The following is a 16,763-nucleotide window of genomic DNA, read 5'->3' as shown; positions in this document are numbered from 1 at the left end:
TACTGAACAGTAACAATTTATTTACCATTTGAAAATAATGGTGCTATAGTCAGTAACATCTAATTTATTTAGATGGATTCCATTCCACAACCCTTTACAGAGAATAAATAAATTACAGAAAGGTAAGAATAAAGGTTAATGGAATCTGATACTTATTTTTAAAAAGCTTAATAGATAAGGCTGCCTGAGTAGACCACAGCTTCACAAAACAACAAAAGACAAAGCATACAATACAATACAGCTGGGGAATATAATTGTAGCAGAGGTATTGTCAACTCTAACTGCAGGCAACAGCCACATCATGACACTTAATTCTGCTTTTCACCCAAATTTCTACTTTCATTTTCTGAGATTTAGTCCTTCAGCTTTGGCCCTTAATGGACAAAATCATTTCTCAACAAAATCAAAGTTTTGTCCATTTAAGGAATACGCCAAGAGTGATGATCATTTGGCCAACAAGGACTATATTTTAATAAAAAAAATCAAATTTCTGGATCAAAAGTGGAAAATTTGGCAATTTGAAGCATAATACAAGAACATAACATTTGATTCCTACAGAAGCAGTGATAAGTTTTCATCATTATCAACCTGAAGATCAGCATTCAACAAGAATATACAAAAATCATTATTCACGGAAAATGCTAATCTACAGTGATGAACAACGTATTGGAGCTTATGATAAACCATTACAAATTCTCAATGTTATTGTGAGGTCAATTATGATCATCATCTAAATGACATAAAAAAAAATAAGCACTGAAAGTACAAACAGAACAATGTAAACTTTAAATAAAATTTTGATAACACACACTCGCTAACAGAAGTTTGTTCGAGAGAAAAGTGCGTACCAAAGCATTAGCATCCCATTACTGCACAGTTGTATACAAAGGAACCTGCTCGCTCCTTGATGGCAAGAACGTTCCATTCATGCGCATCCATAGCAGTGTCTTGGGGATTCCAAGAATGGAGTACAACAACTTCACCTTCTGGACCTCTATGTCCGCCAATCACTAATAAATGATCACCACATGCTTTAAATGCTAATCCCCAACCATGAGAAGAGTCTGCCCTCACAGGCAATCTTTTCACAACCCTCCATGAATTATTAATCTTGTCATATTTCTTGACCTCATTCGTCGCTTGATCAGCAGAGTACAATTGATTATTTACAATAGCAACCAAAGGAGGAGAACGCATGGCAGGATGACCCACACTCGAAACATTGTACATGTTCGGTATCCTCCTCCATACCCTTGTCTCAAGGTTATACTCCTCACCGCAGCTTAAACATTCTGTTTGGCTACACATACCACCAATCACATAAAACTTTCCGTCCATAAAGAAGCCTGAACACAGCTTACGTGGCGAATTCATATCTGGCAAAGATTGCCAGGAACCCAGTTCGGAATTGTATAGCTCAGCAGATCTTAGAATGCGTCCGTTCTTGTCACTTCCCCCAGCAACAATGGCAATTTCTCCAAGGCTGCTTGAACCAAACAAACATCGGGGTAAGTCCATAGGAGGGCATCTGGACCAATCATGAGAAAGTAAGCTATACATCCAAATAGCAAATCCGGACAACTCACGACCGAAAACAAGTAGCTGAGTCCCAACTGCAAGGGACTCCTTGTCTGCACAAGTAAAGCAGTCATCACAGGGCATCCTAGGTAATCTCATCCATCTTTGCCTCACAGGATCAAATGCTTCCCATGGCATCAAAATACAAGCTAAATAAATCCAGTGTTCAATAACACCAAGCTGTCGCCTCAATCTATACAGATACCCACTTCCAATCAATGTTTTGAATTTTCTATTCACACAAGCGAGATTTGGGTAATCTGATCTGCAGCTCCAAGCCAAAATATCTAGCGCAGTGTCTTCATCAAGACCGGGCAAGAAACTGTCATCTGATGCTCGTGTTTCATGATTTTCTCCATTCCTAACCCTGATTGCATCTTTCATTTCCTTTATCTGTATCTGCTCCAAATCAAGCAATCCTCTTCCAACATCTTGCAGATTAACATTCCTTGACAAAAGAAAGAATGCCAATGATTGCAAATCTTGCTGGGACAACCTCGATTCTTCCTCAAAATACATGCTCACCTCGGATTCTTCACAATTCTGCAAACCTACTGTTACTACTGAACCACAACCAGCTCCTTCCGCCTTAATTTTAGGCTCCTTAACTACATCTCTGAATACCATTGTAAACTGACAACCAACAAAACCAGAACAAAAACAAAAACAAAAACAAAAACCCCCAAAATCATTAACCCACAAAGAATAGAGATGTGCAATCAAAGGTAACAACTGATAAATCTAGCAAGTAACAATTTCCCCGCAAGCACACACAAGACAATAGAATCTATACAATACAATACAGATCCCCCTGAACTGAAATCTAGCAAGTAATTCAGTAGCATGAAAGAAAAAAAAAAGATCCAAAAGTATATAGAAAGAAAAAACGCAGCAATTGGACAAAAAATACCTTGAATCGCTGGAAACCGGCAAGAGATCAGATGAGTGGAAGAAAGAAAGAAAGAGGAGTGGAGCTTTTCTCTCTCTATCTCTCTATTGAAATAGGTAAAAAGCTTAAAGTAGCTTGAAATTTCAACCCTTTATAGGTGTCTGTCCCTAAATCCAAAGTGTTAGTGTTAATTTATTCTTATCTTTTATCTTTCCCTGCTAAGAGATGGAAAGAAAGGTTCTTTTTTGCTATCTAAACAAAATGGGTTCTGAATCGCAGACTGAGACTACGAATAATCATTTGTTTTTAAGGGGAAAAAGAAAAAGAAAAACATGGGATGAGAGTCATAGGTTTTGACTGCATGTGTGCTGTGCTGTGAAGTGAATCTATCTGCCTTCTACCGTTTTCTCAATTCTTTTGTTTTTAACAGTTTTTATTTTCCCTTTGACTGGTCTCTCTCTCTGCTTCAAGTGATCTGCACGTGCTTACTGCCCCCTTTTTTTACCATTTCAGTTTTTTCTTTTCTTACCATTTTAGTTTTAAAATTTAAAATAACAACATATTCTTTTAATATTACTAATTAACTAAATGATAGGACATTGAAGCTTGCTCCATCAACTTGTGTTTGGAACCACACTTCCACGGTTAAATTAGTAAGAAAATAATATGGAGAGAGAGATGGAACAGACACCGTTTAAAGATGTTATGGCCATGTTTGGTAAAGAGCGTTTTAGGATAAAAAGAGCAGTTTTGACCAACTTTAGAGGTTTGACCACTGAAACCGCTAATTGGAGTGTTTGGTGGAGAGAGTTTTGGGATGAAAACGCTAATTTAGAAAAAGCTCTTAAAATGAGCTTTTTCAATTAGCGTTTTGCAATATTAAAATTAATGGACTTCTTTAATCCTAATAGATAGACTCCCTTTTCTCCTGCGCCAAAATTAATGCCCTTATTCGTCTTTTTGCACAAACCGCTATTATCAATCAGCTAATTTTTACCAAACATGTCTACACAAACAGCTAATCAAATCAGCTAGTCAAATCAGCTAATGTAATCAGCTAATAGCTAACAGCTAACAGCTAATTCCCAAACAGGGCCATAGTTTTTTTATATAGACTCTAGATGGATAATACCCATGAGTTTTACTATGTTCTTCGAATCAGGTACTTGAGGTTACTCGATTCGATCCTTTTGAGGAATAGGCTCATCGTGGAGGCAGGTGGGCTTTAAGTGGATCAATCCATTATAAATATGGGATCTAAATGCCTCGTTACTAAATATATTTTTAAAAAATTATTAACTAAATATAACAGTTTAATATGTTACATATATACTTAGTTCAAAACTTCAAATATCACCGTGAACTTTCAAAAGTTTTAAATAATCCTCTATTCTTATAATTGCATTCGATAGTCTCATATTCTTATCAAATTGCATTCAATAACCTCATTTTTTTTATCTAATTGCATTCAATAATCCTCTATTTTTTGTTCAATTGCATTTAACAACTCCAAAACTTCAACTTGCCTAATTATTTATTTGACACGTGGCGAGTACTTTGGCACGTGTCGGAATATGTCTTCCACTTTCTATATCCAACAAATTTTATTAAGAAATAAGGAATCATTAAATGCAATTGGATAAAAATAAAGATTATCAAATGCAATTGGACAAAAATATAACTCCTTTAAAACTTCTAAAGGTTCAGTTAACAGTTAAAGTTTTATATCGAGACAAGGCAATAGATATATTATGATAAATATATACAATTTGTAGCTGGTATTTATTTAGTAGTTGATAGATAAAAAAAAAGTTCACTAAAATTTTATTAGTTGATATAGCTTTTATTTATTGAGTAAACTTCATAAAAAAAAAATGCATATAGTATCGCACTTTCACAAAAAAAAAAAAAAAAACAAAAAAACAAAAAAAAACATTAAAAGATTAATATCCATTTTAAGAAAGTAAGAAAGTAATGTGCACAAAGAGGGAGCACACCCCATTTACGGATGTTACATAGTTCATTTATATAGACTCTAGATGGAGGCCGAAGCTCGTAATGCCTCTGAGTCTTACTATGTTCTCTGAATCGGGTATTTGAGGTTACCCGATTCGATCCTTTATAGATCTGGGATCTAAATGTCTCATTAATAAATATACTTTCGAAAAATTATTAATTAAATATAATAGTTTAATACATTTGCCACACATATATTTAGTTCAAAACTTCAACTATCCCAATGAACTTTCAAAAGTTCTAAATAATCATCTATTCTATAATTGCATTCGATAGTTTCATATTCTTATCAAGTGCATTCAATAACCTTGTTTTTTTTTCAATTGCATTCAGTAATCCTCTATTTTTGTTTAATTGTATTTAAGAACCCCAAAACTTCAACTTACCTAATTATTTATTTGGCACGTGTTGGAATATGTTTCACTTTCTGCATCCAACAAATTTTATTAAGAAATAGAGAATCATTGAATGCAATTAGACAAAAATATAAGTCCTTTAAAACTTTTAAAGGTTCACATAACAGTTAAAGTTTTATATCCAAACAATGTAATAAATATATTACGATAAATATATACAATTCGTAGCTGGTATTTATTTAGTAGTTGATAGATAAAAAAATGTTCAATAAAATTTTATTGGTTGATATAGCTTTTATTTATTGGGTAAACTTCATAAAAAAAATACATGTAGTATCGCGCTTTCACCAAAAAAAAAAAAACATTAAAAAAATAATATCCATAAGTGTAACTATTAATCTTCATTATTCCTTTAATGTTGCAACTCTCCATTTCTTTAATGTTTGTAACTCAATCATTTATGTTCATAAGCCTATAAATATAGGTTCTTTTATATAATACTTACAAGCAGAAATATAAAAAATACAATTACTTTCTCTTTATTGTTCTTATTCCATTTCATACTATCTTTCTTATTTAATAACACGTTATCAACACGAGTTTGCTTGTTCGGTTAATTTCAACACGAAATTGTTCAACCAATTAATTTTGGCACGAACTTTCTCATTCGATTAATCTCTACTCGAATTTATTCATCCATTTAGTCTCAGATAATTTATTATTTGTATTATATTTTAGTCATGTTAAATCTTACAAATGTGAATGTCTGGTTGTTAAAGATTCACCTATTATTTGGAAATTTTTGAAAGAAATATATGATCACTGGATGTTGGTTCTATTATCAGCTAGTTATGACAAGATGCAATTAAGATCACAAGATTTTAAATCAGTAAAAGAACACAATGCAGCTCTTTTTAAGATTACATCTCAATTAAAATCGAGTAGAGATGATGTTACCGATGAAATTATGTTAGAGAAAACTTTCTCTATATTTCATGCCTCGAATGTGCTCCTACGACAACAATATCGAGAAAATGGTTTTAAAAAGTACTATGAGTTAATCTCATGTTTACTTGTAGTTGAATAAAATAATGAGATGTTGATAAAAAAAACCATGTGTCTTGTCCTACTGGATTTGCTCCATTGCCGGGAGCAAATGCAGCAATGCACGGCCATAATCGTGGTCGTGGTAAAAATCGTAGAAAGGGACAAGGACAAGGACGAAAATGAACTAATTACCGTCATCGTAGTGGTAGTAATAATAATAATAATATTTCTCACCACCAGAAGTGGAACAATCACGGGGATAAAGGAAAAACTAAAGTCGTCCATGATCACTCTTCAAACACTATAGAAAGCACATGTTATCAATGTGGCATAAAAGGTCATTGATCATGTACATGTCGTACGATTGATTACCTTATCAAACTTTATCAAGCCTCCATTAAAAAAAAGGGAAAACGTGGAAACAAATTTAATTGACCAGGATGATGATGTTGAGGCAAACCTGGTACATGATAATGACGATGATTTTGGAAACTTTACAGATATTACTCACTTAGATGCTTCAGATTTTTTCAAAGAGCCATGAAAAGAAAACTAAAATAAAAAAGAAGTGATCTTTATACTTATTATCTTATTTCCTTATTTTATATATTATTTATATTTGTTACTTTTATTAAGTGTGTTACTTTTATTAAGTACGTTAGTTTATTTTCCTATTTCTCTCAAATAAGTCTTTAAGTATTTATCTATTTTCTAATAATAATACTTTATTTTTATATCTTCAATAAAAGAATGGACGGTCTTTAATTGGACATGTTGTAACGCCATGCTTAATACCATGTAGATATTGTCCGTCCTGTCCCAATTCCAACACATTGGGTCTCACGGCTTTAAAACGCGTCTACATGTATTGGATTCTCATCTTACTAATAAGCCCCAGTCACTCTCTATCCCTTTCCGATGTGGGATTCAGTTTATTCCTGCCTCCACCGATTCTCATCTTACTAATAAGCCTAAGTCACTCTCTCTCCCTTTTCGATGTGGGATTCAGTTCATTCCTTCTCTCGTCGCCATCCCTTAGGGCGGCTCCGTGTGTAGGAAAATAGACAAGCCTAGACATAGCGGAATAATAAATTTTATCTATTTTATCTATTTCCCTTTTCCAAGATCTGTTAATTGTTATTTCATATAAAGAGGGATAGATAGTAATACCTTTAGTGATGAACTATCTACCGTTGCAAACGAAGTGCCCACAACTTGGTATTATCAACTCGTGAACCACGAACGTTTGATTCAACACAAAACAAAAGATAGTCAGTGATCAACTTTCAATGAATAGCAATCGCAATGATTGTCTCTAACAGAAATCGATACGAGATCAAAGAGGGAGTAAGAAATAAAGTAAATTAGCCGAGACGAAAGACATAACGATTCCTCCTCTCCCTTTTTGTGTTGGTCGAATTTTAGGGGTTAGGGAGTCTATTTATAGACTTTTCTTAACCCTAATCCCAGTTGTGTTAGGTAATTAAATAATTGGAATCTTATTCGGAATAGGATTCCTAATTAGATAATTAAATAAACACTTTACTATTATCTAAATAATAACTAATTACATCTAGATAATTATTATTAATCAAATTAATAATTAATTAATATTAGGGATAATTAATTAGAGTTTCAATCACATAAAAACTTCTAATTAATATTATCAGATAATCTTTTAATTTAATTGATAACCATAATCAAATTATAATTATTAATCAAATTAATTTATCCCTAAATTAATACAAATTTCGGCCCATATGTGTATGTCCCACTAATTACATTTTCGTCCTCCGATTCCAAGTCCCATATGCGACCCATTAGGTTCTTTATTGCCACTAGCCGTATATATCATTTGAAATTATTCATTACGATTAATTCCAACATATATATAACGGAATACCGTCGAGAGCTGTTACTAGCAGAACCTATGATATTCCCCCAGAGCAATTAAGAAGTCAGGTTGATAACTGACATTAACCTTTCTGTATTAGGTACAGTATAATACGATCCTTCATCAACTATATCCTGTCGGTCAATTCCTTATAACCATGGAATGTGTCAAGGTTACATATAACGAAGAGTCCGGTTTTACTTGTACAGGTTGAATTCACTCTGAAAGATAAGTTAAGTGAAATGTTTATTTCTACTCTTAACTGTATCACCTTGCAAGGATTTCAGTCAATTCACCACAAGCGGCCCTTTGGATATATCTCCCATTTATCGAGAGTGACGAATGCTCAATCTGACATTAACCATTCTGTAATTACTTCGCGTGATACCCAACCCTGCTCTCACACACCCTAGGCTCTCACCTATTGGATCGTGCTTGCACAGAATCAAAGTATCAGACTCCGCAATCCAGAATTACTAATTAATGAATGTTTGAGTTCGAGGATTAGTTATACCTACTAATACCGATGAGATGAACAGTTGACACATTAGATAAATCACTCCATTCTGTTATCTCAAGTCGGGTCCCAATCCTAATGAACTCCTTCATCAGATCCATGTAACTGTCTAGATATTAGAATATCTAAAGCTTGTGAGATCAGCTTTCTGTCTCGACAGAAAACACTGTTACATGCAAGTCTCAACAGTAATATGCCAATCCCTATAACATATTACTTGACTTGGGTTTACTTTATGTCTATCAGTCTATTATAAAGTATAGTCTCACTTCATGCTTGTATGAACACTTTATAACTACTTGAATAAACTTAGGATTACTTCCTTTGCGAAAGATTTGTGCCTTTATATATAGTTACATATTAATGCTATATATCTGATTAAACAAATGACCAAATAAACAATTTATTCATTAATATTAATATCCAAAACAATTGTATTTAGGACACTAAATTCCAACATTCTCCCACTTGGATTAAAGCCAATTGTTTCTAAAACTAATACAAGAAGAACTAAGATGTTTATCGTGAGCTCTTTGTGGTAACGACTTGGTCAACGGATCTGCAACGTTGTCCTCAGTGAGCACCTTTTCTATTCTCACATCTCCTCTGGCTATGATCTCCCTAATGAGATGATATCGCTTGAGATAATGTTTGGATGCATTATGAGACCGTGGTTCCTTTGCTTGTGCAATAGCTCCATTGTTATCACAGTACAGAGTAATGAGATTTACAATGTCAGGCACCACTCCTAGTTCTGTTATGAACTTTCTAATCCAAACAGCCTCCTTTGCCGCTTCTGCAGATGCGATGTACTCTGATTCAGTCGACGAGAAAGCAACACTTCCTTGTTTGGAACTCTTCCAACTAACTGAACCTCCATTCAGGATAAACTGGTATCCTGATTGGGATTTGTAATCATTTTCATCAGTCAGATGACTAGCATATGAATATCCTTCAATTTTCAATTCTCCTTGTCCATATACGAGGAACATGTCTTTAGTTCTTCTAAGATACTTAAGAATGTTCTTGACAGCAATCCAATGATCAAATCCTGGATTTCCTTGATATCGGCTCGTCATACTTAATGTGAATACCACATCAGGTCTAGTGCAAAGCATAGCATACATGATCGAACCAACCGCGCTAGAGTAAGGAATTACAGCCATGCGATTCTTGTCACTGTCCGTTTTAGGACACTGACCATTTGATAACTTGACACCATGGACCATTGGTAAGTTACCTCTTTTCAATTCATGCATGTCAAAACGTTTTAGCACTTTGTCAATAAATGTAGATTGGGATAGTCCGAGCAGTCTCCTTGATCTATCGCGATAGATCTTGATCCCTAAGATGTAGGCTACTTCTCCCAAGTCTTTCATGGAGAAATTACCCGATAACCAAACTTTTACTGTTTGCAACATTGCCACATTGTTTCCCATAAGTAGTATATCATCAATATATAGTACCAAGAAAACGACTGAGCTCCCACTTGTCTTCTTGTAAACACAAGCCTCTTTTGAGTTTTGTTCGAAACCAAATTGTTTTATGGTTTCATCAAAACGCTTGTTCCAGCTCCTAGATGCTTGCTTGAGTCCATAAATGGACCTTTGAAGTTTGCAAACCTTGGTTGCATCCTTCGATGTGAAACCTTCAGGTTGCATCATGTATACATCCTCAAGTAGGTTTCCATTTAGGAAAGCTGTTTTCACATCCATTTGCCAAATCTCATAATCAAAATGAGCGGCAATTGCAAACAATATTCTGATGGATTTGAACATGGCTACTAGAGAGAAAGTCTCGTCATAGTCAATACCTTGTTTTGGACGATATCCTTTCACTACTAACCTAGCTTTGTAGGTACTAACCTTTCCATCCATATCAGTCTTCTTCTTGAAGATCCACCTGCACCCAATGGGTTTTATCCCTTTGGGTGGATCAACCAAAGTCCACACTTGGTTAGTATACATGGAGTCCATTTCAGAATTCATGGCTTCAAGCCATGCTTTACATTCTGGACTAGCAAGAGCTTCTTCGTAGGTTTTAGGTTCATCGTCTAACACGGGAACCAGTTCGTTATCTCCCACTAAAAAACCATATCTAACTGGGAGTTCATGAATTCTTTGAGACCTACGTGTAGGATATGACACTTGTGTTTCATCTAGTGAAACGGGTTCGGGTTCAACTTCTTCTGCGTTTTTAACATGTGATTCCTCTTGAACTTCTTCAAGTTCAATCGCGCTTCCATTCTGTGTTTCTTCCAGAAACTCTTTCTCTAGAAACATTGCGTGTTTGGATACTATTACCTTTTGGTCATCTGGATGATAAAAGTAATATCCCATAGTTTCCTTTGGGTATCCAATGAAGAAACACTTGTCAGATTTGGGATCTAATTTATCTGACACAATACGTTTGACGTATGCTGAACATCCCCATATTCTTATAAAAGAGAAGATGGGTTTTCTGCCAACGAACAGTTCGAATGGTGTGGAACTGGCGGATTTGGTTGGAACTCGGTTTAAGGTAAATAGGGCAGTTTCTAAGGCATAGCCCCAGAATGATTTTGGAAGAGCAGTGGTGCTCATTATGGATCGTACCATATCTAGTAAGGTGCGATTTCTCCTTTCTGATACACCATTGTGTTGTGGTGTATAAGGAGGTGTCCATTGTGAGCATATTCCACATTTAGATAACTCATAAATTCTTCAGAAAGATATTCTCCACCTCGATTAGATCGAAGTATTTTGATAGTCTTTCCTGTTTGATTCTCAACTTCATTCTTAAAGCATTTGAATTTCTCAAAAGCTTCTGACTTGTGTTTCCTCAAATAGATATAACCATATCTAGTATGATCATCTATGAAACTAATGAAGTATCTGAATCCTCCTCTTGCTTGGACTGACATAGGACCATATACATCTGAATGTATTAATCCTAGAGTGTCTGATACACGCTGACCTTAATTGCTAAAGGGTGTCTTTGTCATTTTTTCTTTTAAATATGACTCACATGTTCCCATCGATTCACAATCAATTGAGTCTATAAGCCCATCTTGATGTAGCTTAAGCATGCGTCTTTGGTTTATATGGCCTAAACGACAATGCCACAAGTAAGTTGAGTTATCTAATCTAAGTCTTTTGGTATCAATTGTGAAAGCAGAAACTTTATCATTCAAAATATAAATCCCATTGAATGATATTCCTAAAAAATAGAAAACTTTGTTTCTATAAAATCCACAACCATTGTTCTTAATTGAAACATGAAAGCCATCATCAATTAGACAGCTAATAGAAATAATGTTGTGAGACATCTCTGGAACATACAAACAGTTCCTTAATTCTATTACAAGCCCAGAGGGCAAACTCAAAACATAATCCCCAATTGCGAGGGCGGTAACTCTTGCTCCATTTCCTACTCGCAAGTTTATGTCTCCTTTCTTTAATTCTCTAGTCTGCTTTAGCTCCTGCATATTCATACAAATATGAGATCCACATCCGGTATCTAATACCCAAGATTCATACTGTGAAATTGAGTTAATTTCAATATAAAACACACCAGAAGTTGAAGCACCGTCCTTTCCCTTCTTGAGAGAAGCTAGGTACTCCTTACAATTTCTCCTCCAATGCCCATCTTTACCACAGAAGTGGCATTCCCCTTTGGGCTTCTTGACTTGCTTTCCTTTGGCTTGGGCTGGCTTGCCTCCCTTGTTCTTCTTGGGATATTTTGGATTGGGAAAATTCCCCTTCCTCTTCTTTGATCCCTCAATCACAAGAGCGGGTACCACTTTATCTTTCTTCACATTTGTCTCAACTGTCTTGAGCATATTGGCGAGCTCTTCAAGAGAGGTCTTTAAGTCATTCATTTGGTAGTTCATGGTGAACTGTGAATAACTTTCTGGGAGGGATGTAAGAAGTAAGTCGACACTTAGCTCATGATCCATCGTGAAGCCAGTACTAGAAAGTTTGGTGATATAGCCAATCATCTTGACACAATGTGTCATAACAAATGTGCCCTCTTGCATCTTGTAGCGAAACAGCAGTTTTGATATCTCAAAACGTTCACAGCGAGTCTATTTCCCGAACAGCTCTTTTAAGTGCATGACAATAAAATAGGCATCCATTTCCTCATATTGCCTTTGCAGATCTGGTGTCATCGATGCAAGTATGATGCACCCAGCGTGTTCATCATCGGATTTATGCTTCTGATAGGCATCAATCTCTTCAATGGGTGCATCATCAGCCGGAAGAGCGGGTATCGATGTATCGAGTACATACCCTATCTTTTCGAACTTCAAAACAATTTTGAGGTTACGAAACCAATCGGCGAAGTTTGAACCATTCAACTTGTTATCGGTAAGGATATTTCTTAGATCAGTTTTCGACATGATTGTTTTTAGCGTAAAATTAACCTGCGAGTGAGAAAAGTGACGGATGTTATTCATTTGTTTAATTCACTTACAATTTAAATACGTTGGACTTTTATGTTTTTAAATTGCTCCCACTATTTTACCAAATTAATAACCCTCTATATTAATTCGAAGGATATTCACAATTCCTTTAGTGAGCTAGAATCCTAACTCCTGAAATTTCACCTTGAGTTTACTCAACAAACTAGTTTTATTCATTAGGTAGATTCATGTAATCAATCACATCAAAACATGTGATTTTTAGGTTGTTGGGTTACTAACCATATTAGTAACTGATATGTGTCGTTTGTCAATCCCAACCATATTGCCCATTAGGTTAGAACAACATGATTTTACTCATCCAATTATTCTATCCTAATTTAAGCATCACCCCATATTCGTGAAAAATAATTTTTCGATAATTCAGGTGTTACCATAAGACCCCGAGCTTGAGTTTACTCAACAACCCAAAGGCCCTCAGTACTGCCGGCTGAATTATAATATTAGGGAGGGGCAACCGATTTTAATAACTTGCTTATTTACTTAACTTTTGATTAGTGAGGGATTGATTTAAGTCTCATAATCTAACCTAGTCTTGATTTGCTTTATCATACATCAGACATTCATACATTCAACATTGACAATTATGGACATATCTCTAAGTTTATTCCATTGAGTCAGAAACGGAATAAAGGGTCACCCTAGGGAAATACTAACTATTACATATTTCTCTTTGGGTCCTCCGTCTTCTCCTTGGCGCCTTGAATTACAACAATATTCAATTTCAAGGAAAACTTCAATTTACTTGAAGGGATTTGGATGAGAAGAGAAATACAATAGAGAGTAAGAGAAGGCAGGACACGCATGTCCTATTTAAATACCAAAAGACTAAATAACTATTAAAGATGGTCTAATATGTCCATAATGCCAAACATGCATAGACTCAATTAAATTAAATTTAATTGGTTGATTACACAAACTATTTATGTAATTATTAAGTTAATCAAATTAACAACTTAAATTAATTTTCATCCAATTTCAATTATGCATATCCTAATTAATTCGAATAATTTATTTAATGCTTTGAATTACTTATATCAAATATTTAGGTAAAACAAACTTTTAAATAAAATGATTTTGATAATCAAAACAAATTATTATATTCTGAACCATATATATATATATATATATAAAACGGGTTATTTTAAAACAATTTTAAAACCTGGTACCAACAATCGGGCCCGACCCTTTGGCATAGCTGCTGCCGTAGGGCAGCAGCTAGCGGACAGACACTGCTGCCGTAAAGGCAGCGGCGTCCGCCGCTACTGGTTGCAGCCGCAAGGCAGCAACCAGCCGCAAATAGCGGTTCGGGGTTGCCGCCTCGCGGCAGTGACCCCGAACTACTATCAATATATATATATATATATATTAAATATAAATATATATAATTGTTCTAAAACAGTTTCAAAACAATTTTCAGAATATTAAAACAGTTTTATCTTTTAGATTTAATAAAACAAAACATTTTAATTATCTAACTATAAAACTTTTAGATTTTATTTAAAACCGATTATCAACCGAAATAATCAGGAACTATGCATAATCAGTTTTAATTAACAAGTAATCAAAACTTATTTATCGTTAGGTTAATTGAACTAATCGATTAATTAATTTAACCTAACAATAGATCTATTCAATCTGATTGAAAAACTCTTTTATTTACATATATGAAATAACAGATTAACATAGGCTCTGATACCAATGTAGGAAAATAGACAAGCCTAGATATAGCGGAATAATAAATTTTATCTATTTTATCTATTTCCCTTTTCCAAGATCTGTTAATTGTTATTTCATATAAAGAGGGATAGATAGTAATACCTTTAGTGATGAACTATCTACCGTTGCAAACGAAGTGCCCACAACTTGGTATTATCAACTCGTGAACCACGAACGTTTGATTCAACACAAAACAAAAGATAGTCAGTGATCAACTTTCAATGAATAGCAATCGCAATGATTGTCTCTAACAGAAATCGATACGAGATCAAAGAGGGAGTAAGAAATAAAGTAAATTAGCCGAGACGAAAGACATAACGATTCCTCCTCTCCCTTTTTGTGTTGGTCGAATTTTAGGGGTTAGGGAGTCTATTTATAGACTTTTCTTAACCCTAATCCCAGTTGTGTTAGGTAATTAAATAATTGGAATCTTATTCGGAATAGGATTCCTAATTAGATAATTAAATAAACACTTTACTATTATCTAAATAATAACTAATTACATCTAGATAATTATTATTAATCAAATTAATAATTAATTAATATTAGGGATAATTAATTAGAGTTTCAATCACATAAAAACTTCTAATTAATATTATCAGATAATCTTTTAATTTAATTGATAACCATAATCAAATTATAATTATTAATCAAATTAATTTATCCCTAAATTAATACAAATTTCGGCCCATATGTGTATGTCCCACTAATTACATTTTCGTCCTCCGATTCCAAGTCCCATATGCGACCCATTAGGTTCTTTATTGCCACTAGCCGTATATATCATTTGAAATTATTCATTACGATTAATTCCAACATATATATAACGGAATACCGTCGAGAGCTGTTACTAGCAGAACCTATGATATTCCCCCAGAGCAATTAAGAAGTCAGGTTGATAACTGACATTAACCTTTCTGTATTAGGTACAGTATAATACGATCCTTCATCAACTATATCCTGTCGGTCAATTCCTTATAACCATGGAATGTGTCAAGGTTACATATAACGAAGAGTCCGGTTTTACTTGTACAGGTTGAATTCACTCTGAAAGATAAGTTAAGTGAAATGTTTATTTCTACTCTTAACTGTATCACCTTGCAAGGATTTCAGTCAATTCACCACAAGCGGCCCTTTGGATATATCTCCCATTTATCGAGAGTGACGAATGCTCAATCTGACATTAACCATTCTGTAATTACTTCGCGTGATACCCAACCCTGCTCTCACACACCCTAGGCTCTCACCTATTGGATCGTGCTTGCACAGAATCAAAGTATCAGACTCCGCAATCCAGAATTACTAATTAATGAATGTTTGAGTTCGAGGATTAGTTATACCTACTAATACCGATGAGATGAACAGTTGACACATTAGATAAATCACTCCATTCTGTTATCTCAAGTTAGGTCCCAATCCTAATGAACTCCTTCATCAGATCCATGTAACTGTTTAGATATCAGAATATCTAAAGCTTGTGAGATCAGCTTTCTGTCTCGACAGAAAACACTGTTACATGCAAGTCTCAACAACAATATGCCAATCCCTATAACATATTACTTGACTTGGGTTTACTTTAAGTCTATCAGTCTATTATAAAGTATAGTCTCACTTCATGCTTGTATGAACACTTTATAACTACTTGAATAAACTTAGGATTACTTCCTTTGCGAAAGATTTGTGCCTTTATATATAGTTACATATTAATGCTATATATCTGATTAAACAAATGACCAAATAAACAATTTATTCATTAATATTAATATCCAAAACAATTGTATTTAGGACACTAAATTCCAACATTCTCCCACTTGGACTAAAGCCAATTGTTTCTGAAACTAATACCAGAAGAACTAAGATGTTTATCGTGAGCTCTTTGTGGTAACGGCTTGGTCAACGGATCTGCAACGTTGTCCTCAGTGGGCACCTTTTCTATTCTCACATCTCCTCTGGCTATAATCTCCCTAATGAGATGATATCGTTTGAGATAATGTTTGGATGCATTATAAGACCGTGGTTCCTTTGCTTGTGCAATGGCTCTATTGTTATCACAGTACAGAGTAATGGGATTTACAATGTCAGGCACCACTCCTAGTTCTGTTATGAACTTTCTAATCCAAACAGCCTCCTTTGCCGCTTCTGCAGCTATGATGTACTCTGATTCAGTCGACGAGAAAGCAACACTTCCTTGTTTGGAACTCTTCCAACTAACTGAACCTCCATTCAGGATAAACTGGTATCCTGATTGGGATTTGTAATCATTTTCATCAGTCAGATGACTAGCA

General features: G+C 34.6%; 1 protein-coding gene across 1 annotated transcript; it reads right to left on the bottom strand.

Moving 5' to 3' along the window:
• Nucleotides 1-601: 601 nt before the first annotated feature.
• LOC136206402 (F-box/kelch-repeat protein At5g60570-like) lies at nucleotides 602-2,822 on the bottom strand. Its single transcript, XM_065997436.1, has 2 exons — nucleotides 2,489-2,822; nucleotides 602-2,211 (listed from the first exon to the last, which is right to left on the bottom strand). Exon 2 carries the CDS (start codon nucleotides 2,203-2,205, stop codon nucleotides 856-858), a length of 1,350 nt encoding a protein of 449 aa, XP_065853508.1. The 5' UTR covers nucleotides 2,206-2,211; nucleotides 2,489-2,822; the 3' UTR covers nucleotides 602-855.
• Nucleotides 2,823-16,763: the final 13,941 nt, after the last annotated feature.

Source organism: Euphorbia lathyris, chromosome 9, assembly GCF_963576675.1.
Source record: "Euphorbia lathyris chromosome 9, ddEupLath1.1, whole genome shotgun sequence".
Lineage (NCBI taxonomy): Eukaryota > Viridiplantae > Streptophyta > Magnoliopsida > Malpighiales > Euphorbiaceae > Euphorbia > Euphorbia lathyris.
The sequence above is the reverse complement of the archived record's forward strand: the minus strand, read 5'-3'. Positions and strand labels throughout refer to the sequence as shown.

What these genes read in the sequence shown, in the direction of transcription:
- LOC136206402 (XM_065997436.1), bottom strand. Translation starts at nt 2,205, where the DNA reads ATGGTATTCAGAGATGTAGTTAAGGAGCCTAAAATTAAGGCGGAAGGA.